The 23,494-nt window shown below is 44.0% G+C and overlaps 1 protein-coding gene across 1 annotated transcript in view; it reads left to right on the forward strand.

The window, feature by feature from the left end:
• Window positions 1–23,494, forward strand: part of LRRC24 (leucine rich repeat containing 24) — a 74,362-nt gene that overhangs the window by 46,492 nt on the left and 4,376 nt on the right. The window contains exons 3-4 of the mRNA XM_066578224.1: window positions 13,914–14,091; window positions 23,016–23,294. Of these exons, the coding sequence (XP_066434321.1) occupies window positions 13,924–14,091; window positions 23,016–23,294 (447 nt within the window). The 5' untranslated portion in view covers window positions 13,914–13,923. The remainder of the gene's footprint in view (window positions 1–13,913; window positions 14,092–23,015; window positions 23,295–23,494) is intronic.

The raw sequence follows: 23,494 nt of genomic DNA on the forward strand, positions 1-23,494 counted from the left end.
TCTTATCACATCCATTATTTTTCCGCGCGGTGTAAGTAATGCGACCGGAGTGATATACGAGGATAGAAGATGAGAACGGAGTAATACATTATAATGTCCTGGGAGGTGCGTTCCCTCAGGAGAGAAGACCGAGCGAGCCAGTTTCTCACCTGCTGTGGAGAACAGCAAGAAGAGTATAATGCTAAAATCAGAGCGCCGGAATGTGGATGCGCTAAAAGACTGACTGCAACATGTAGGGGCGCAAGGGCAGCCTGGGACGCGTAGGGGCGCGAGGGCAGCCTGGGACGCGTAGGGGCGCGAGGGCAGCCTGGGACGCGTGGGGGCGCGAGGGCAGCCTGGGACGCGTGGGGGCGCGAGGGCAGCCTGGGACGCGTGGGGGCCCGAGGGCAGCCTGGGACGCGTGGGGGCCCGAGGGCAGCCTGGGACGCGTGGGGGCCCGAGGGCAGCCTGGGACGCGTGGGGGCCCCAGGGCAGCCTGGGGCGCGTGGGGGCCCGAGGGCAGCCTGGGACAGGGGGAGGGGCGTAATTACAGTCTGAGACGCGGAGGGGCGCAAGGACAGCCTGGGATGCGGAGGGGCATAATTACAGTCTGGGACGCGGAGGCGTCGAGGGGGTGCAAGGACAGTCTGGGACGAGAGGGAGTGCAAGGACAGTCTGGTACGAGAGGGAGTGCAAGAACAGTCTGGGACGAGAGGGAGTGCAAGAACAGTCTGGGACAGGGGGAGGGGTGTAAGGACAGTCTGGGACAGGGGGAGGAGCGTAATTACAGTCTGGGACGCGGAGGAGTGCAATTACAGTCTGGGACTTTCACTATTTCAATCATTAGATAGATTAAATTAGTGTTTTGTAAAAAAAAAAACATAAACCTAACAGAATGGAAGCAAACTGAAAGTTTTCCTTTTTTAAACCCACTGAGAATCAATTGGGAAAAAAAAGTAAACTCTTAATTCCGTTTCTCTGCTACAAAAACGGAATGGAGATAAAAGGCACTAACACAGGTGTGATTGAGCTACTCTCAAATTCGCAAGTAAATACTGGCTCTGATAGCAGACGGCCATCTTCATGCGTTTACCGGCTCCTACTTGGCTCATTGATATAATGAGCACGTGCGACAGGCGGACAGGAAAGAAGACTGAATGTTTCTGTTTTATTCACGGAGGCTAAAAACTTCGGAAATCAATGAGAGCGGATAATGGCCCATTAGTAAAATGGCCGCGTTAGTCTCAGTCCAGTGAATCCAGATGTCGCTCAGCAAGAGGAGAAAATGCTACCCCTCCCCCATCCAGGAGTCTACAGCTGACTCCTAGATTACTAACTGATATACCCGGCTTCGCAAGAGTTAATTTGATACATGTTGTTTTTACGTGTTGTTCGCACAGAAAATTTTATGAAGTCCAGGTTACTTTAGAGGGACCGAGGAATAAAAAATGTATTAGATTAGATTATATGTTAGATTCTTCTCAGGCTGCATGTACTGATGTCCATTTGCAGAATGTGCCACCCCACTCGCCTCACTTAGGACCTAAAGAATGCTTGTGCCAAATTTTACGCTTGTATGACACTGGGAAGTAACATTACAAAAGGATGCACTTACTTTTGCAATTAGCATTGAATAATCGAGTTATAACCCCATTACTTTTCTTAATTATGACCTAAAGAATACTCCTGCCAAATTTTATGCTTGTACAACACCGGGAAGTTACATTACATAGGGGTGCACTTACTTTTGCAGTTAGCATTGAATAATCGATTTGTGACCCCTTTACTTTTCCTATTTAGGACCTAAAAAATGCTTGTGCCAAATTTCATGTTTGTACGACACTGGGAAGTTAGAGAATTAAATTAGGTACATTACACAGGGGTGCCAATACTTTTGCACTGCACATTGAATAACCGAGCTGCGACCCTTTCACTTTTCCTATTTAGGACCTAAAGAATGATCGTGCCAAATTTCATACTTGTACGACACCAGGAAGTTAGAGAATTAGCAGCGAGTCAGTCAGTCAGAGAGTGGGTCAGTGAGGGCTTTTACCTTTGGGGTTCTTACCCATTTGCGTTTTTTAATGCTGCAATACCGCTGCATTTTTAAAAATGTGATTGTCAATGGGACTTTCTAATGTTAAAAACACCGCACAAAAACGGCAAAGCACAAAATTGCGATGCGTTTTTAACATTAGAAAGTCCCATTGACAATCGCATTAAAAAAACGCAACGGTATTGCAGCGTTAAAAATCGCAAGTGAGTGAGAGCTGTTATATTTATATTTATATATATATATAATGTGTGTGTAGATATATGTGTAGTCATAATGTCTATAGAACATTCTACAGTACTTCTACACCCCCCAACACACACAGTATGCAATAACCAATATCTATCTATTTATCAATATCTCTATGGCCCCCTGCACACTGCAGAGTCGGCGCAGTACAAATTATTCCGTGTCGTTGCTAGGCTAAAACATGGATTCCATGACTCCAATGGAAGCTGTCCGTGCGGAATCCGCGCTGGAATAGAACATGCTGCGATTTTCCCTCCGCGAGCCGAATTGATTTTCGCTCATGACCATAGAAAAGCAATTTTCCCTATCATATTTATGGACAGCATTTGCTGCGGAATCCGGAGGCGTTCGCCTGCTCCGCATTCCGCAATGCAAATACGCCCGTGTGCATTCGGCCTAAAGCACCAGTTCAAGCAGCAGAAAAACAGCCCCACACAATAAGAGGGTGTGAACACTTACGCAACAACAATATTTTAGTTTTTAGATTTTTATTTCCCCCCCTAAATGATTTCAGTGGGTTTTGCAGTGGAAGCGTACAGATAACGGGGCAGACTAGGCGGAAAATGATTCATCTTCGCTGGATTTTGTAACATGCCATAACCTGGCATTTTCACGGGGTGTGCAGACTTTTTCTATCCACTGTATCTGTCTGTCTCCCGGAGTATCTGGTGGGATTAGGCGGTAATACAGGAGGTGCTCAGGGGGCGGAATGATCAGATGTTGTAGTGAAACAGGAAATGTCAGAGGGGCGTCTGGTGCAAGGAAAGCTCTTCAGTGAATTGTCCTGGAGGAATCTGTGTCAGCGTGCTGCCATATTTTTCACGCTCTAATAACTCCATCCAGTTTATTTTTCTATTTTGGAAGCATCCAGGGGAAGCAGGGTGAGCGGGGGAGGGGAGGGGGTGTCAGGATGCCCTGAAGAAGTCTTCATCCACAGCCAGGCTGCTTGCTTGGAGGAGACGTCACCTCCCGCTCCATCCATTATTCATCATCACAAAGGTAAATAGGAAGTCACCTCGGGGGCTCTTTTACATGGGGGGATCATTGTTCATATTCTCGCCGGATCGCAAGAATCTGAAGATCATCGCTCCGTGTAAATGGCGGCAGCGACTGAATGACGAGTGATAATTTGTTCACTTATTGTTCGTCTTTCAGTTTTTGCAGGCATAAAAGCTGAATGACGGATCGGCCCGTCTAAACAGGTAGTCCTCTATGAAGGACTGCCTGTTTACTGTGAATGGGGGCGGCGGGCCAGAATGATCCTTGACTCGCTCCATCTCCATTCTCTGAGTGATGATGGTTGCTGGGATGACCAATTGTCCTGTGTAATAGACCCCTAAGATGTGTGCATGTCCACCTGCACTCCAGAGCTGCGCTCTCCGGGGCTTGTTGTCAGCAGTAATGGATGAATGGCTGTTACTGTAGTATAAGATGTATAGATCTCATGTCTAATCATGGTATTATATGAGTGATGTCACCAGGGGGCAGGGCTGTGACTACCTCTCAGGCATAATATAGAGCAGGGGCGTCAAACTCATTTTCACCAAGGGCCACATCAGCCTTATGGGTGCCTTCAAAGGGCCGATTGTAAATGTAAGACAGTATAGTAATACTGACCCCCAGTAATAATAGGGTCTCTATAGTAGGCCCAGTAGTAAGTGACCCCCATAGTGACCCCAGTAGTGACAGGGACCTCCATAGTGGCCCCAGTAGTAACAGTGACCCCCATAGTGACCCCAGTGATGATAGTGGCCCCAGTAGTAAGTGACTCTAGTAATAAGAGTGACCCCCATAGTGGACCCAGTTATAACAATTATTCCCATATAGTGGACCCAGTAGTGATAGTGACCTCCATAGTGGCCCTAGTGGTAACAGTGAGCCCAGTAATAATAGTGACCCCAGTAGTAAGTGACCACAGTAATCAGAGTGGCTCCAATAATAAGAGTGGTTTCCATAGTTGCCCCAGTAATAATAGTGCTCCCCATAGTAAGCCCAGTAATAAGTTACCCCAGTAGTATTAGTGTCCCCATAGTAGTCCCAGTAGTAAGTGACTCCAGTAATCAGAGTGGCTCCAATAAGACTGACCCCCATAGTGGCCCCAGTAGTCATAGGGACCCCTCATAGTGACCCCAGTAGTAATAGTGACCCCAATTGTGACACAAGTAGTAACAGTGACCCTCATAGTCGCCCCAGTAGTAACAGTGTCAACCATAATGGCCCATGTAGTAATAGTGAGCCTCTCCCCTCAGCATCTGTGCGGCGTATAGGACGTATATTTTAAGTGTACGGTAACCTACAGCCATTTCTATACGTTTTGCATTGATTGCAATGTTAAAATAAATAAATAAAATTACATTTTCAGATGGTTTTTTTGTAGGACAGAAAACCATAGTAGGTTATGTTTTTAAATCCCACAAAAAAGTACAGAAACGTCTGTGTAGTTTAACTATGTTTATACCATTCTAGCCTCTGGATCTGTGAAATGCTATGCTTTCCGCCGTTTTTTAGACAAAAAAGTGTGTGTTTCACGGACGGCCCCTTATGTGATCACAATATGGAGGAGAGAGGGATGTACAACGCCTAAACCAAGAAGTGGGTGACCCAAAATATTACCCTAAAGGGACAAAAGTCAGCTGGGAGTGATTGTTCGCAGAGCTCACTTCTCCACTATCTAGGAGCGCGGCAAAACTGCGAGAGGAAACCGACTCCGTGTCGGCACCGTCCGACGGGAATTGTGGGTGATATATTATATAGATGATCTTCCCAATTTGAACCATAACCCTTTTAATCACACTCAGATACATAAATTTGATATCAATGGAAACAGAAACTCAAAAATGTTTTCCCCCTCAGCGGTGTCATGGAGCCTGTAGTCAAGTTCCTGCCGTATACGTTGTAGTGGATCACAACTGACGGATGCAATGGCTTCTGGGATGCTGCAGATCATGGTGGGTGGTGAGGGGGGCATATGTAGACGCTAACACTCCCCAAGGTGTAAGGTTCGGTGAACGTGGAGGCCAAGGAAGTTGTTCACTGCATGGCTAGTCCAGCTGTTGTATAGTCGCCGCTCACTTCCGCCTTCATTGTGATGTTGTGGGGGCGCCCTGTCCTGTTGGAAGATGGAACCTGGGATCTCCTGTCCCCGCTCCGGCAGCAGCCATATCTGTAGCCTCCAAGTACGAAATCCCGAGGATTGTTTCTTCATGGAAGGAATGGCCGTACACTTTCCTACAGGTTATAGCACAAAACACATTCACCTGGGGGCGGGAGGGGGGACATAGACGGGGTTTCCGCTCCCTCAGATTCTGACATTACGTTTGTTGTCTGACAGGTAGAAGGCGGCTTCATCACTAAACACTGAAGACTCCATGAAACAATCCATCTCCATTAGGGTCTGCATGCTCTCGCATAAAGAATGTCGCCCCGCTTTGTCGTCTGGTTTCAGGGCTGGTAACAATCAGTAGGGATAACATCACAAACATTTGCGCAGAATCTTCCACACAGTCGGCGGCGGGCAGCCAATTCTCTACTCTTGACGGATTTCTGACAACTTCGTGTGAATCTTGCACAGACGCGCTCCGCTGTCTCCACGCTTACTGGTGGAAATGAAAGCTGCGCTGTAATTGGTTGCTATGGGCAACCAAAATGTCCTACTGTTAGACAGTTTGGCTAAGTGAAATTGTTTAAGTTTCTTTTTCCATTGATATCAAATTTCTGTATCTGAGGTCATTACCCTCTTAACGCCACAGGACGTATGTTTATGCCATACTGGTACTCAAGGCAACAGGATTTAAACTTACGTCCTATGAATGGCGCAGGCTCAGAAGCTGTGCCTGTGCCATCTACAGCTGGAGTGGGCAGTGACTAACAGCTGGAGCTCGATCATTCACAGCCAGTGAATGACATCACTGAATGGCTGTGATTGGTTCATAGAGTGCCGAATCTGATTGGCTCATGATCCAATCACAGCACTCACTTGCTGGAGGCGGGGTATTCAAAACCCTGTTACCAGGAAGAGAATTCTGTCAGCACGTAGGACACAGCAGCCTGCCACAACGCTGGAGACCAGTGCGTGGGATCGGGATGCTGCCGGTTAGCTAAGTATAAGACAACCCATAAAATAAGATACTGTGCCTCTTTTGGGGTAAAATTAATATGACAGTGTCTTATTATCAGGGAAACATGGTGCAGAAAAAATGGTGCAAATAAAAACTACAGCTCACCATGAAAAAAAACAAGCCCTCATGTAGCTTTTGAAATGTGGAGACGAAAATCCCCCAAGATCTTTGTGTCTTTATGGCCAAAATAGGGCGCGTCACTAAGGGGGTAAAAGTGACTTTTGAGTTTTTCAAATTGGGAAAATTTGTAAGGTGTTGTTAGATCAGTGATGTCATCACCAGGGGGCGGGGCGGTGACCTACCAGATGTGACGTAGAGGCTTCTGTAATACACGGACAGCTGTTACAATCTCTGTGTGTATTTTGGGGGGGGGGGGGTTATAGATTTCATTTCTGTTGGCCGTGTTTTAAATATAAATACATTTTTTTTTACCCCACTCAGTTTTTCTGCGTTGGTTCTGCTCGCCGTCATGTGGGTAATTATGCGGGCGTTCTGCAGGGTCATCTTAATTGCTTTTCCTGGGTGGATTTTCTTCAGCTTGTAATGAAATATAATGAGCGTTTTTATGGAGTTGACAGGAATCGTCCGTCCTTCCGCTGCTAACAGAATTAACAAATGAATTACTGATTGTGCTGCGGTTGGCGGCGGCGGCGGCGCGGTTAATCCTCCTCATTAGTTCCCGGCAACATTCACTATAACTGGAAATCTTCCTATTCTACGAGTTTAAACAACTTCTAGCAAGTTTTATTAGAGGATGCGGAAATCTGCAGCCCCCTTCACACGAGCGCAGGTGTGTTTGAACACGCATGAGCATAGCATTTTTGCGGAACACACTATGCTTTTTTGTGTGCGAATCAGCGTATTTTACTAGACCTGATCCTAACTGTGCAGCGCCTGTTGATCAGAACGATTCCTGACATCCTCCTCTGACCTCTTCTGAGGATAAGTTTTCCGTCCACAGGATCCCCTGGATGCTTTCCTCGATCACGCCATTCTCTGTATACTCTCTAAACTGCCGCACGACAACCCTCCACAAGATTGGAAGTGACATCCTGGCCTCTGTAAGGCTGGCAGCACACGACTGGACTGGATTCTGCTGGGGAGCCCGCAGCAGAATCCAACCCTGTGCCTGGACGGCGTCCGTGTGTACCTGTATTTAATCTGTATGCGGATAGTCCGGTCGGCTTGCCGTCAGACATGCGCGGCACTTGTTTTTTTCCTATATCCCTGCTTTTCCTGCGACGTCACTAGGCAATGTCAATTACAGAAGGGCCGCCAGTCGGATTAAAATCAATCCATGCAAAAATAGAACATGCTGCCTTTTTTTTTTCTGCAAGCAGAAATCGCAATGACCGATTGTGGGAGCGGACATGCGAATGTTCTATTTTTACTAATGGATGCGGAGTGCCATGGATCGTCTGCGTGGGCGATGATTACGAATTCTACAATCCAAATCCGGCCGTGTGCAAGCGATGGCCAGGCCAGGGTGGAATTCGCTCAGATCAGGAAATTTGTAAAATTTGTATTCAATTTACATTTCATGGGCCGTTGAGTTGATGTTTTCGGGGATTTGAGGTTAATACTCAGTAAACATCTTGACATATCGGCGTCTTCAGCTGAATCTGGCAGGGAACGTCTCTTCTCGCTTGTTCATCTTGCTCCTGGCACACAGCACACACCAATCAGAAACTGGGCCAAGAGGCTCTACCCTGCCAACCAGGCCTAGGGGCGTCCGCCGTCTGGCATCCCACATTGATCTTTGTGTGGAGCCAAGATTTAACCACTACATCTTCACTACATGAGAAATAAAGGAACATGGAGGATGCAGAATTGTTATTGGAAATGACGAATGCGCTCTATCCTGTACAGTATACCGCATATGGCATCATGTAAACCGGGCATCATTAGTAACGGAGGACTGAATCCTGGTAAGCTAATCGTCTTACTGCTAAAACTGTGAGCAATCAGCTGTAATCTATGGAAGAACCTGCCACTAGGTATTCGACTCTGCTACAGTGCCTCCGCAGGAGAAACTGAGTATTACATGGTGTCCACCAAAATCAATGTGGATCTTCCAGTGATAGAAAGATTCTCTACTGCAGCTGATAGATGAGGGTCCTGAATGGGGGTCCCCTTCTATTAATGGGGCACTCCAAAATAGATTTATTTAACTTAAAAAGCTCCTTTAAAAGGGATAAGGAGAAAGAAAGGGGGTGGAGCGAATCCAAAGAAATGTGAAAGGCTGGACTCCCAGGTATATGACCAGGATTTAAACAGCCTTGAGGAGGGTTACTGGGTGTGCAGAAGACAAAGCTGGTATCTTGGCACAACTCTCCAATGACAGTCGTGAGACAATAGCATGAAATATCCAACTTCTCTTTTATTTAACCCCTTAAGGACATGGCCTATTTTGGGCTTAACACGCAATGATTTTTGGCAAATTTTCATCTTCATTTTTCAAAAGCCATAACGTTTTTATTTTTCTGGCGACGCGGCCATATAAGGCTTGTTTTTTGTGTGGCGAACTGTATTTTTTATTGGTACCATTTTTGGGTACATAGACTATATTGTATGATAGCAGGGGAAGAAAACACATCGATTCTGCCATAGTCTTTTAATTTTTTTATTTTTACAGCGTTACTCATGCAGCATAAATGATACAATACTTTTGTTTTGCGGGTCGGTATGAATACAATGATAGCAAAATTCTTATTTTCTTTAGGTTTTTCCACTTTTACACAATAAAACCCCTTTTTTTTGGAAATTGTTATTTTTTTCTAAATTGCTGCATTCAAATCCTATAACTTTTTTATTTTTCCATGGATGGAGGTCTGTGATGGCTTATTTTTTTCAAGGTGAGCTGTAGTTTTTATTTGTACCATTTTGGGGTACATACAGTGTTTTTGATCACTTTTAAGGCTTATTCAGACGTCCGTATATTGGCCAGGTTTTCACGCTCGGCCGATATACGCTGTCCCTCTCTGTAGGAGGAAGGGGCAGGCCGGGAGCAGTGCACTGAGCTGCTGTCCTCTCTCTGCCCCTCACCACTGTTCCCTCAGTTTTTCTTTTTACGCTTCTTGCTGTGCAGGATAAAGAGCATGTTCAATTTATTGTACGCGTCGTTACGGATACGACGATACCAAATATATGGGATTTTAATTTAAAAGTAAAAAATGTTATGCTAATATGGGAAGAAGTACAAAAAAGGTTTGGTTTTTTTTACATAATTTTTTTCTTACACTATTTGTGTCCCTGTACAATCACACCTATGATCACTATGATAAAGCATTGCAGGACTCCTGTCCTGCAATGCCTTATCGCTTGTTATAGCAGTCATAGGCAATGGCAATGCAGGACGCCTGTATCTGGTGTCCTGTTGCCATGGCAACCCGTTGGGCTCTCCGCGATTTCATTGCGAGCGTCTGATGATGTCACAGAGGGAGCGCGTTCCCTCTGTGAACCCTTTATATACCGCGGTCTACATCGCGGCAGGGAAGGGGTTAACAGTGGGGATCGCTGTCCCGATGCACCCCCACTGTTGCAGTGGGAGGCTGGCTATCGGTGACAGCCGACTCCCGGATAGTGTGGTATCTCTCCTGACCTCGCGGTATCTTCAGGACGTAAGTGTACGTCCTGTTGTGTTAAGTACCCCCCTGCTAGGATGTATATTTACGTGGCAGGAAGGGTTTAATGAATTAAAAGCCAGCAAAAGATACGCATTTTGAGGTGAAGCTCTTCATTAATCATGCTAGGAGAAACATCACTCTTTGCACTGCAGATGTATGGACCCAAAAGTGCTGTTGACACCAGGAGTGCAGAAGACCGGGGCTGTGAATCGAGGAGAAATTCATAAGGAGTTGTCCAGTTGTAAACTATTGGTGGCGTATCCTCAGGGTAGATCATCGGTAGTAGATGGGTGGGGATCTGTCACCAATCAGGTGTTAACTGGGCAGCTGCGATCATGCATTGCGTATGATTTCTGCAGAAGGCAGACAGGTTCGTTAATATTGCGGTGATCAGACTTGATATTGCAGGCCATTCATTTCAGTAAGAACTTTGCCTGCAATACCAAGCTTGTCAGCCGCAGTGGTAACGGAGCTGTCTGCTTCCTGCAAAAATCAGCCCAGTGCATGAGCGCAAAGGCCCAGAGAAAACCTAATTGGTGGAGGTCCCTGGTGACAGAACCCCACCAATCTACTACTGATGACCTGGCTCTAGGATACACCTTGTATAATTTACAACAGGACAACCCCTTTAACTAGTGTGCGGTTCTGATGGCTGCAATGTGGTCAAGAGGAGGTTGGTCTCACCAGGGGTCAGGTTCTGGCAAAACACTGCAGGAGACTCCTCACAGGGGCTGAAGGAGCTGCAGAGATCTCCACACTGTGACTGCTGGCTATCTGTCTTAGGCCGCTTTCCCATCTGCATTGGAACGTCTGTCTGGAGGTTCCGTCGCAGATCCGCCTGAATATATTCTTCTATACAAGAGCTGGGCTAGCTGGGCAGAACTTATTATAGTCAATGGGGTCCTCTCGGCGCTGTTCTATCGAGGCGTTCGTGAACGACAACAGCCGCGCTGTATGTGACCAAATAAAATTGTCAAAACAGCTGCATGTTTCGTGTGTTAGTAAAATGGCGTCAAATGTTGTGGTGACCACCATAATGCAGATGTACTGCATAGTGACATGGACTCATCCCTATGCTGTATGTGTTTTATGGAGCTTTACGTATCACTAACGACTTTTCTATAACACGCTCATTTATGATTTCACCAGATTACAGTAAATGGCGCAAGTTAAGGGCCATTTAGACACAATGATTATCGCTTAAGATTCATTATAATGATCAGAAGTGAGTTTTGCTTTTAAAGACGGACGTTTTGACCTAACGAAAATCATTGGAGAATGGACGTAGCGGCCGGCGTTTCAGTTGTCAGATTGTCATTGTGTAGCGCTGGCGTTAAATGATAATTGAGCGATAGTTTGTTTGAAAGGCTGTGCATTTACTGAGGGGAAAAAAGAGCTTCTTTGTATCGGCTCGTAAAAATCGTGGCTGCGCTTATCTGGTCTTTAAAAAAACCTGTCTTGTTTAGCAGCGACAGAAAGAAACGAGATGTCTTTAATATAAAAGTAAAGAAAGATGCCCATTATAGGCGATCTATGTTCGGGAATTGCAAAAGAGTTATATGAAAAAAACTAGGTGGTACAAACAATAGTATTTTTGTCGTTGGAATGTAAAGAATCTCCAGCCCAGAAATCTGCGCGAGCCTAAATAGAAATAATCCGTGAATCCGAGACTCCAGCACGTGCGTCTAAAATGACGGATTAATTTTTAAATGCTCTTGGTTGCTGCTTGCAGGGTACGTCACAACGGCACGGCCAATGGTTGAGCACTAGGTGGGCATGTTAAAATAGAAGCTTTGTCCCCCTGACAGCCAATCGCTCTGCCTTTAGCCGGTTGAATCTACGCCCCGTTAACAATTAAACACTCCCCTCCAATCGCTGAACGAATGTCATTTAAACCAAGCGAACTGCCGAACGATGGCTTATAAGTGGACTGAAAGATAACGATGAAGGTAACAAAAAATGCCCGTTGGCGCACATTTACACAGAACGATTATCGCTCAAAAGACGGCTTTTGAGCGAATCTTAAGCAATAATCGTCCTGTCTAAATTGGCCTTTACGTTGTGAAACGCATCTAATAAAGTATTATAGTAGTTATATTCTTGTACATAGGGGGCAGTATTATAGTAGTTATATTCTTGTACATAGGGGACAGTATTATAGCAGTTATATTCTTGTACATAGGAGAGCGGTATTATAGTAGTTATATTCTTGTACATAGGGAGCAGTATTATAGTAGTTATATTCTTGTACATAGGAGGCAGTATAATAGTAGTTATATTCTTGTACATAGGGGGCAGTATTATAGTAGTTATATTCTTGTACATAGGGGCAGTATTATAGTAGTTATATTCTTATACATAGGAGGCAGTATTATAGTAGTTATATTCTTGTACATAGGGGGCAGTATTATAGTAGTTGTACATAGGGGGCAGTATTATAGTAGTTATATTCTTGTACATAGGATGCAGTATTATAGTAGTTATATTCTTGTACATAAGGGGCAGTATTATAGTAGTTATATTCTTGTACATAGGAGCAGTATTATAGCAGTTATATTCTTGTGCATAGGGGGCAGTATTATAGTAGCTATATTCTTGTACATAAGGGGCAGTATTATAGTAGCTATATTCTTGTACATAAGGGGCAGTATTATAGTAGTTATATTCTTGTACATAGGGGGCAGTATTATAGTAGTTATATTCTTGTACATAGGGGGCAGTATTATAGTAGTTATATTCTTGTACATAGGGGCAGTATTATAGTAGTTATATTCTTGTACATAGGGGGCAGTATTATAGTAGTTATATTCTTGTACATAGGGGGCAGTATTATAGTAGTTATATTCTTGTACATAGTGGGCAGTACTATAGTAGTTATATTTTTGTACATAGGGGGCAGTACTATAGTAGTTATATTTTTGTACATAGGGGGCAGCATTATAGTAGTTATATTCTTGCACATAGGGGGCAGTATTATAGTAGTTATATTCTTGCACATAGGGGCAATATTAGTCTTGCATTTATTTCAATGACAGATAACTGCACAACAATCACAACCCAGTTATACGGAGGTAAGTTCTTTTACAGATGGAATGTTCTACAGTTGTCGCTGTGACATTAACATTTAACAGAATAAAAATATTTCTTTGCTTATAAAATTTCACGCTGTATTTCCTCCATTTATTACTGTAATTTGACATTCAGAATTTCTTTTTCGGTCGTTTTGCCGTCTAATTCTTTATAAAACTGTAAAATCTTCTGATGTGTTCTCTTTGTTCTGCGTCTTGTTCTCAGATTAGTACGGTGCATTTGCAGGGTATGTTTGGTCTCTTGCATGGGTGAAAACACTTCAGCTTCTGATCTTGTCTGGCCACAAGTCTTGTCTCTCTTGCTTTTCCTATTTTTTCCCCCTGTTTTTCACCTTTTGAGTAATTGGCCATTTTTACATTCATTACTCTTTGTGCTTATGCACTGGTGCACTGTGGGTTGTCAGTTGCATTGTCGAGGTTACGTCTCTTCTCCCGTAGCTGTGACCTCGGTTTGCAGAAGCTGTAAATCAAGAAATATTGAATCAATGATTTAATAACCGTGGAATGAATTCAATTATAAATTTAACATTTTGTGGTTTGTTAAAAAAAATAAATAAAATCTCCCGGAATTGGCGCTGATCACATTCAAGCTGTATCTACAGTTCTTCTCCCAGAGACAGCAGTGGGAATGGTATGTCAACATCAGAAGTGAGGTCCCATTTATTGTTCTGCGGCTTCCTCTCGTCAGCGTACATCCCTGTCACCATTTTCTGTTTTTGCTGCTTTTGTGCTTCGAGTAAATAACTTCTCGTTATGGGATTATTGACTATAACTCAGGATTGTTCTTCTCTCTCGACAGCCGCAGTAAGATGGCATCATCAGATTGTTCGCTCATCGTTATTGCCATTTTGCTCCCGACATTCCTGAGCCGTCATGCTGAAGCGTGCCCAGTGGAGTGCCGCTGTTACAGTATGACCGTGGAGTGTGGGTCCAAGGGTCTGAAGAGCATTCCTGCCAATATCCATCCCTCCACTCAGGTGCGTTATTCTCTCACCTCCTATCATTCCTTATATATTTATCTACATTGCCGTTACCCAGATCTGTGACTGAGTCAGACCGTAACAGGACCGGGCGGGTCTCATGCCGATTCACAGGTCATCACACTCAGGAAGTCCGACCACTTATGCTCAATGCTCGAACGTACTTTTATTTCAGGCAACCACGCTGAACGCTTAGCTCCTTAGTGACCGCCAATACGCCTTTTTACGGCCGTCACTAATGGGCTTTAAGCCTAAATGTTCATCTTTTTAAGGCGATGGCTTGACTGACTACTGACAGCGAGGCTCCTGCTCTAATAGCCAGGAATGGAGAAACCTCAGATCCTGCCAATTTAACCCTTTTCATGCCACAATCATTATCAACTGCAGCATGTACGTAGATGACAGATGGAGGGGGCTCCTCCTGTCATCCATTAACACAACACAGTGTGATTGCAAGGTACCCAGTGGGTTCCCATGGCAGCCAGAGGCCTGACAAGGGCCTCTATGTCTGCCATGTAACTCAGCCTATTTGACCGGGCCTCTAGCTGATGTCATAGGCTTAGTAGAATGCACTGCACAAGTAATGCAGTGTATTATACTAGCAATCGAATGATCGCAGCTTCAAGTCTTCTTCAGGGACGAAGAATAGCATCAAAAAAAGTTTAATTGAAAAGTTTAATTTAAAAAAAAAAAATTCCCCCCCCCACACCAAAAAATGTTTTAAAATGGATAAAATACGAAACCTTAAAAAAATGAAAAAATGCAATGCAACTATGAAAATTGTTTGGTCCAAAAAAAACAAACTCTGCTAGTCATTTAGGGGTTAATAGACAGACTGTTCTTTCCAGCTATGCAGTTTACAAATCATGATCGTGGCGGTGGTGCTTTCGGCTGCTGGGTTCACTTGGGCCTCTTGTTAACACGTAGTATTCTCTTCCCTGGCGCTGTGTGCTCGCTCGTTCTCTATTATTCATACTCTCTAACTAGAAGTGGACGCTGCTCCCTGCCGTTACGAGCTGACACTCTTAAGGGGAAACCCACTATATCAATGGACCTTTTGCAGTCTGCAGTGTGTCTTGCAACCACCCCACTGTGCACCACACACACACCTGTATATATAAGGTAAAGTCTGGACACACCTGTTTAATTGGGGTAATAATGAGAAAATTTATTTCCAATGTGTGAAAGTATTAATTGGGAGGGAGGCTGAATTTTTTGGTGAAGGAGACATTTTCTGCTATTTTGAATTCAGCTCAGGTTTTTCAAATGGGAAAGTGGTTATGTGATATATCAGTCTTGGCTGGAATTCACTCAGAAACACTATTGAAGTGTCAGTTTTGCCCTATCTTAAGGCCCCCTGTCCACGGCGATGGGGGAGTAGCGCTGTCAGGTCTCCGAGGTGAGCCTATCTGATAGATAGGCTCACCCCGGAGAATCGAGGCAAGCCGCGATTTAAATCCCGCGAGCGGAGACTTGCTATGATTCTCCTCTCATGGATGCTGGTGCTGCGCTTTCCATAGCAACGCTATAGAGAGCTTTACACAGCGTGAGCCGCCAGCGATTTATCGCCGGCGGATCATCGCTCGTGGACAGGCAGCCTTACTTGTTTAGGAGTGAAGTGAGGGTAAAGTTTCACAAAGTGCTTCATGTTCAATGTGTCCACCATTATGCCGGATGTACATGGTAAATGTTTAATCTGGTCTTCATGAACTCACTGAAGAGCTGCAGGTGATACGTCTTCACACCACTATAGGATTCACAGTTTCAAGTGAACCATATAGCATATTTTTTCCACATACACAAAGGACTTTAAAATGGTCCTAGGGATAAAAGTCCAAAGGCGTTAAGTTCAGGGACCTTGGTGGCCATTCTACTGGACTCTATAACCAATCTGATGCCCAAAGATTTGCACATTCAGCCATCTGCGTACAACCACAGCAAACCGCGGAAGGTCCACCATCCTGTTGAAAGTAACGTGGGAACTCCCTGTTCTTATTGAGCACAGATGGAAATATGGTGTTCTGTAACATCTCGAGGAACCTCTCACCGTTAAGTGATCCGACAATAAAAAAGCCCTGGATGTCAGACGCAATTTACCAAATTTCCCTCGCTTAACTTCTAAACAAGTAAATACTGGGCAAAACCAACATTTCTAGTGTGTTTCTGAGTAGGTTCTGGGTCATTCCGTGTCAGTTCAACCAACGCTCCCAGTCGACCATCGCAGATTTCAATGAAACTTTGCACAAAGATAGACCCTGACCCTAAACTAAGCCAGAATATTAGGCTTCAAAGTGCTTTGGTTTACGAGCTACAGGTCTTAATCTAGGGGGTTGTCATGTGATTACAGCACGCAACCTGAAAAAAGTGGCGATTTCAATCCATTGCCAAGCCAGTTCCAATGACTCTAGAGCAATGAAACTTCACACACTAGGAGAACTTTTGGTGCTGAATCCAGCTAAGCTACTCAGACTGCCACTCTTATCATCATTCTGCCACCATTGCATGTCAAAGTAGCTGAAAAATTCTATCGCGCAAAATAACTCATATTTTAAGCAGTAATAACTCATAATCAATGCAATCCAACTCAGCTATGAATTTATCAATGTGTACTCCATAGAGATGTTTCTCATTATTCACATTATGGACCCAAAAGGATGCATAGCTCTTAAGATACAATGCTAGCCTTAGATAATCTTAGTATCCAATATGGATAGAGTGCTAAATAAATTCTCTTCCAAATAGAACAAAAATGAAAAAAATAAAAATGGAGTACATTCCGATTTTCGCCTTTGAAAAAGGGAAAAATTAGCAAAAAAGTGTTTTTTGCCATTTTTGACTGATTGTATCTTAAGAGCTATGCATCCTTTTGGGTCCATAATGTGAATAATGAGAAACATTTCTATGGAGTACACATTGATAAATTCAGAGCTGAGTTGGATTGCATTGATTATGAGTTATTACTGCTTAAAATATGAGTTTTATTTTGTGCGATAGAATTTGTCAGCTACTTTGACATGCAATGGTGGCAGAATGATGATAAGAGTGGCAGTCTGAGTAGCTTAGCTGGATTCAGCACCAAAAGTTCTCCTAGTGTGTGAAGTTTCATTGCTCTAGAGTCATTGGAACTGGCTTGGCAATGGATTGAAATCACCACTTTTTTCAGGTTGCTCGCTGTAATCACATGACAACCCCCTAGATAAAGACCTGTAGCTCGTGAACCAAAGCACTTTGAAGCCTAATATTCTGGCTTAGTTTAGGGTCAGGGTCTATCTTTGTGCAAAGTTTCATTGAAATCTGAGATGGTCGACCGGGAGCGTTGGTTGAACTGACACGGAATGACCCTTCTATCCAAGATTGATATATCATATGACCCCCTTCACATTTGAAAAACCTGAGCTGAATTCGATACGGTGGAGTTGAAAATGGCCGTGGAAAACGTCTCTTCTACCAAAAGATGTAGCCTCCTTGCCAATAATACTGTCACACATTGGAAGCCAATTTTTTTCATTATTATACGAATTAAACAGGTATGTCCTTACAGCGTAATTAGGCTACTCTAATGCCCTTTTACGTAGCTACTGCCACTATGGCGTTCCTACTGTAAAATTCTGGCTATACTTCACCGGTCTACAAGTACTACTGCCTTACAATGCTATTTTATCCATTTTGCACACGTAGACACACACGGATAAAATGTATGCTGATGGTTAATAAGTCTTTGGACACCATGAACATAGTTTTGGGACGAATGCTAACATTTAAAATATGAGGATATTTCTCACTAAAAGATATTACTGTATTTTAGTAAACGCCTACATTCCCGAATGTAACCTCCTAAAAGTAAGCATAGAGGCAACAGCAGTGATCAATTCGCATCCTGTTTTGTGTCGTCTACCGAATGCTTACACATAGTCCTGTTTCTAGTGTTCTATCAGAACCATAGCAACTTGCACTCAGCTATAGAAAGGTGAGATACGACTATTTAGTAACAGGGAGTCAAGGTAATTATTGTTAGTATTGGTATTTTGTCATTAGGAAGCAACGTGGTCATAAGGATTTGCAGTTGGGGAATCATAGAAGATGGCTCCTTGGCAACTGTGGACTTTGAGGGATGAGGGCCATAATCGAAGATGTTTTTTTCCATTTGTGAAATTACCTCAAAACCGAGTATCCCCAGATCCACGACTACGTACACCATCAAGGGTTTTCATAAAATTGGGACCAACAAAGATCAACCACAAAGAGGGAGGTTAGAGAGGCCTACGAAAGCAGAAGACAAGTCCATCGTGCTGCTCTCCAAGAGAAGTAGACTACAAACTGCTCCTGAAACTCCAGTAAACTTTAGCTTGGGCCATGACAAGCCGCTATCTGTGGAAACTATCAAGAGGAGACTTAGATCAGCTAGCCTCTTCAGTAGAGGGGTTGTGTGGAAACTACTTCTTATGGTTGGTTTTAGATGACTTATTGTAAGATGTCCATAAGAAGGATCCGTGTTACAGATGATATTACTATCGTATGTCATCGCTCCTTTATAAGTGTTTACCTCCGTATTGTTTTACCTTTCTATCCAGCAAATACTCATCCGTATTTGCACAATAGAAAATAATAGCAATACGGAGGCAAAAATGCAAAAAAAAGCTCATGCTACGTTTTTTATAAAACTGTTGTGAAAAATATGGCCATGAGAATAGTTACATATTTTTATATTTGATCCATATTACGATCCCCAAAATATGAGCAAACTATGGAGCTAAAATATCTTGGTCTAAAACCAGCCTAAGGGCTTATTAGTTAACACGAGCAATATTCTGGCATGACTTTTGTGCGATGCGAAGTGCACAAAACTCATGCGAATATGAAATCCGTTCTTTTGAATGGATCAATTCATATCGGCGATTCTTCCCCCCCCCCCACGCAGCTTTGCTGCTGAGATGTGCATGCGAATGCAGCGTTTCCTATTGAAACCAATGGAAACCACTTGCAATCCTTTGATGCGCGTGAGAATCGCAATTTCACAGAAGTGAAAAAAACTAGTTGGAAAACGTAATATTGGGCCTGGTTTTTTGGCCTATTATCAAGCTGACCCGTGTAAATGTAGCCTAAGTCAGTAGGTAAAGAAAAAAGCCTGCAGTGGGCGCAGAAACACAAGAATTGGACCCTAGAAGATTTTAAAAAAGTGTTGCAGAAGAATGAGTCTAGGCAAAGAAAAAATATACGTATGACACTCAGCGAATGAAATGATGATGCCAACTGCATCACACCAACTGTCAAGCATGTTGGAGGGTCCATAATGATTTGGGGGGCATTTTCCAATGGTTGGTTGATTGCACTACAAAGAATCAATGAAAGTCTTGAACACAAAGAATACCACAAAATCCTTGTTCACCACGTAGTCCCTGCGTGATAAAACTGATCAGCTGGGGATTCATTAAGGCCCATTTACACGCAAAGCTAATCTTTCAAATGACTGACAGATTGAAATATTTTGGAATTTATTTGCATAAAGTGTTAATGGCCATTAACACTTTATCATCTTCATCTGCATGTAAAAGGGCCTCCAGGAGCTGTTTGTAGAGCCCAGCATGTGATCACATGCCCAGCTGTGCAAACAGCTGTGTTATTCTGCTTGTGGTTACCAGCAAATTACAATGTTATCTCTGTATCTGAATGATGTAGTTTAAGTTCACCTTAACCCTTTGTAATCTAATTTTGGATTCAGGGTTTCCTAGGGGGCTTTCTCTTTCTGCCATTATACAATGGCACCATCTGCTGGCTAGAGCTAGTACTGCGGTATGGGACATGCTGGAGAGGCCCCTGACAACAGAGCTGCCAGCAATATACAGTAAGAATAGCCTGCCGGACGTCTTCCGACATCGGAGCTGTACAGCCTTTAATCAGAATGTCTTCAGACGTCAGACAGTGGATTGGAAAGGGTTAAAATCATCGTTCAAACGAAAAGTGCTCAATGCCTGCGTTTACATGTAACAATTATCGCTCATTTTCGGTTGTTTGAACGAATTTTGAGCGATAATCATTACGTGTAAATGGGCCTTTATGAAGCAATATAATAATCACTCAAAGAACACTTCAAAGCTTTACAAGAACTTCTTGTTGAAGACGAGGTACCCTGAGGGCTCATGTCCAAAAGCGGATTTAATTTGCAGAACCTGCGTGGGAGATCCACAAATTAAGCCCCCCATAGGGATCCATGGGTGTTCGCAAATCAATTTAAGCATGCAGATCTTTTGGTCCAGAAAACAAATCGCAGCATGCTTCATTCTTCTGCGGATCCCGCAGGGACGGCTTCTATTGAAGTCAATGGAAGCTGTCTGATCCGCAGCACACCCACAGCTGACACTGCAGAAGTGCCACGGGAAAGCAGGAGATTTGGAGAAAAAAAAAAAAAGTACTGCGCATGTCCAACGGCGAGCTGTGAGAACTATGCGCAGCACAGCGAACCCAGAAGTGGAGGGATCCCCGCGGATGCGGAAATGCAGGTAAATAGGGATCACGGGCAGGGCTGGATTCCCTACATGGAATCCAACCTGTCTTTGAACATGAAGCCTGAAAGTAATAGAATGGCCACCACAATTGCCTGATCTAAACCAAGTCCAACCTCTGCGAGAGGACCTCAACAATAAAGTGACATTTTACAAAATCGAGTCAATAGGATGCCGAGAGGAGTCAAAAGTGTTCGATATGCAGAAGGTGGTTTCTTTGATGAAAAGAAAGTTTGACTTTTTCCAATCGTAAAGGTCTTGAATGGCGATGCTTGTGTTTTGTTTCTATGAATAAATAGAATATCCAAGTTCTTCGTGAATGTTTTCGCCCATAAATCTTAACTGTTTATGGCGTCCAAAGACTTCTGAATGGCAGTAGCATAACTGGGAGGTCATTTCCATATTTTCTAGCATTTTCAGTTGAAGAGTTGGAGTATATTGCTGTCCTTCTCTGGTATCACTAATATTTGATTAGTTTCTCAAGTCATAATTTGCAATGTAATAGGGGTAGAGATGAGCAAGCATGCTCAGATAAGGCAGTTACTCGAGCAGGCATCGCTCTTCTCGAGTAACTGCATTCTTGTACGAGCAGAGATCTCCCCCCCCCGCTCACCCCTGCCGCCCCCCGAGCCTGCTCGGACAAGAATTCGAGAAGAGCGATGCTCGAGTAACTGCCTTATTCGAGCGTGCTCGCTCATCTCTAAATGGCGGTCATTTCCTGTAACATGTTGGGGGTTATGATGCTGGCTGGTTGTATCGGACATAGTTCATGCAATTTTCATAAATCTATGGCCCTTGTCCTAACTTGAAAGCAGTCCCTCATTTTACCAACATAAATTGCTCATAAACATGGCGCTGATCATGCAGGGATTGCATTGGTAAATCTCCCCCACCGTATATCGGCATGCACAGAACGTTAAGGTATTAGAACCACATCACAAAAGTTTAGGAATTCACAATGTTGCCTGATCTCCGTGTCCCTCATCTCTAATCTCAGTTCTTCCTCTACGTGAGGAAGAATTGTGAGTGATCTGCCTAATGGATGCACAGATGTGGACGGAATACCGTGGAGACGCCACAAGATGGGAAATCTCAAGTAATATAATCTATATTGAGTTAGTAGTTAAATCTAGAGACGACGATAATTCATTCTTACAGCACCAACATGTTCTGGAAATGTTTGTCTAAGCATCCGACGGGAAGGTGGACCCACAGCTGCAGCGAGCGCAGTAGTCAGTCTGGTAAATCGTAAGGCCTCTTTCACAGGGTGACAGCGATATCGCTGCTATGTACACACCATTTTCTTGGGAAAAATGTAGCATCGCGTTGCTGTTAGCCGTGACTTTATAGTGAGAAAGTTAATAGGACTTTCTAATGTTAAAATCGCAAAAATCGCAAAAACAAGCGGCTCCATAGGGAAACATGGGCTACAAAACATAGCAAATCACAGCTGTATAGAGCATACCGCGATTTTGAAGTCTCGCAATGTTGCAGGCTACAAAACATCGCTCGTGGTGAAGAACCCATGTAAAGTATGGGCTTCACACACGTGTTTTGTAGCGCTATCGCATTGCTGACGCTTTTTCAATTCCTGGCCTGAAGAGATGAAGAAGAATAGTGCTGGAGACCGGGAGGAAGCTGCAGCAGAGCTGGGCAGCACTTCTAGGTGATGTATACTTTTTTCCCCCCTGCAGCTAGGGCTTATTTTTTGGTGTAGGGCTTATATTTTTAGCCCACCCCACCCTTTCCCCCCAAGAAATCCTTGCAAGTTTGTAGCGCTAGAAAAATTGCGGTATTCGCACGAGAAATTGCAGCGATATCGCACGGACCGGTGATGCGATATCGCTGCGATTTTCTCTCAGTGATGTCGTGTCGCCCGTGTGAAGCAGGTTTAAGGTTAACAGCGACGCAATGCTACATTTTTCCCAAGAAAAAAGTATCATTGACACTACAAAATCATCTGTACATAGCAGCGATATCGCTAGTGTCTGTGTGAAAGAGGCCTAAATGTTAGTAAGTTACTACAGAAGGAGAGTAATTACATGTTATCTGGACTCCGTGGACCTGGCCACGGGCACCCTGGTGACCCATACTGTTCAGATCATGAGGTTGGCATGGTGGATTGAGCTGAGAGTAGATGTTGGTCAATATGGTTGGGGTTGTTGGAGGCACATGGTCCCGGCTGACAGGATCCTGTACCACTTTCTTTCTGAGACTGAGGTTGGAGAAAGCATTATCCATTAATGATGTTCAGCGGCGGAGAAGCATCATCCATTAATAATGTGTTCTAGGTGGAGGTGGTCGATGAGGATGATGAAATGTGAAGGGCGCATGGTAGCATGATAGAGAGTATCTGGAGGGTTGTAAGTGTTGACATGAAGCCGGATCACACATGTGTAGGGTTTTCTTTTCTCTCCTTAGACCGTGTTCCTGCAGGATAATGTCATCTCTCAGATCCAGCAGCAGGATCTGTCTTCGTTATCAGGCCTCCAGTATTTGTACATCCAGAATAATACAATCTCTGGCCTGGAACCCGGAGCTTTCAAAGCTCAGCAGCATCTGGTGGAACTCGCTCTCAACGGGAACCGCATCCATCTCATCAACAGTAGCATCTTCAAAGGACTGGAGCACCTGAAGGTCCTGTATCTGGCAGGAAACCAGATCACCAGATTGCTGGCATACACCTTCTCGGACCTGCAGGTAGAGCAGCAACTCTGACAGTGGTTCACTTAGACTGGAGGACTATAAGGGATGTGTTAGCTGTAGCACTGGAATTTAAAAGGGTTTTCTGGGACATAACTTTTTTTAAGGTGGTTTAAAATGAAGAAAAATTGAATACTCGCCTCTGCTGGCGGCTCCTCATTCAGGGCTGCAGCCTATGTGTCTACCACACGTTCATG

This window comes from Eleutherodactylus coqui, chromosome 9 (genome assembly GCF_035609145.1).
Source record: "Eleutherodactylus coqui strain aEleCoq1 chromosome 9, aEleCoq1.hap1, whole genome shotgun sequence".
NCBI lineage: Eukaryota > Metazoa > Chordata > Amphibia > Anura > Eleutherodactylidae > Eleutherodactylus > Eleutherodactylus coqui.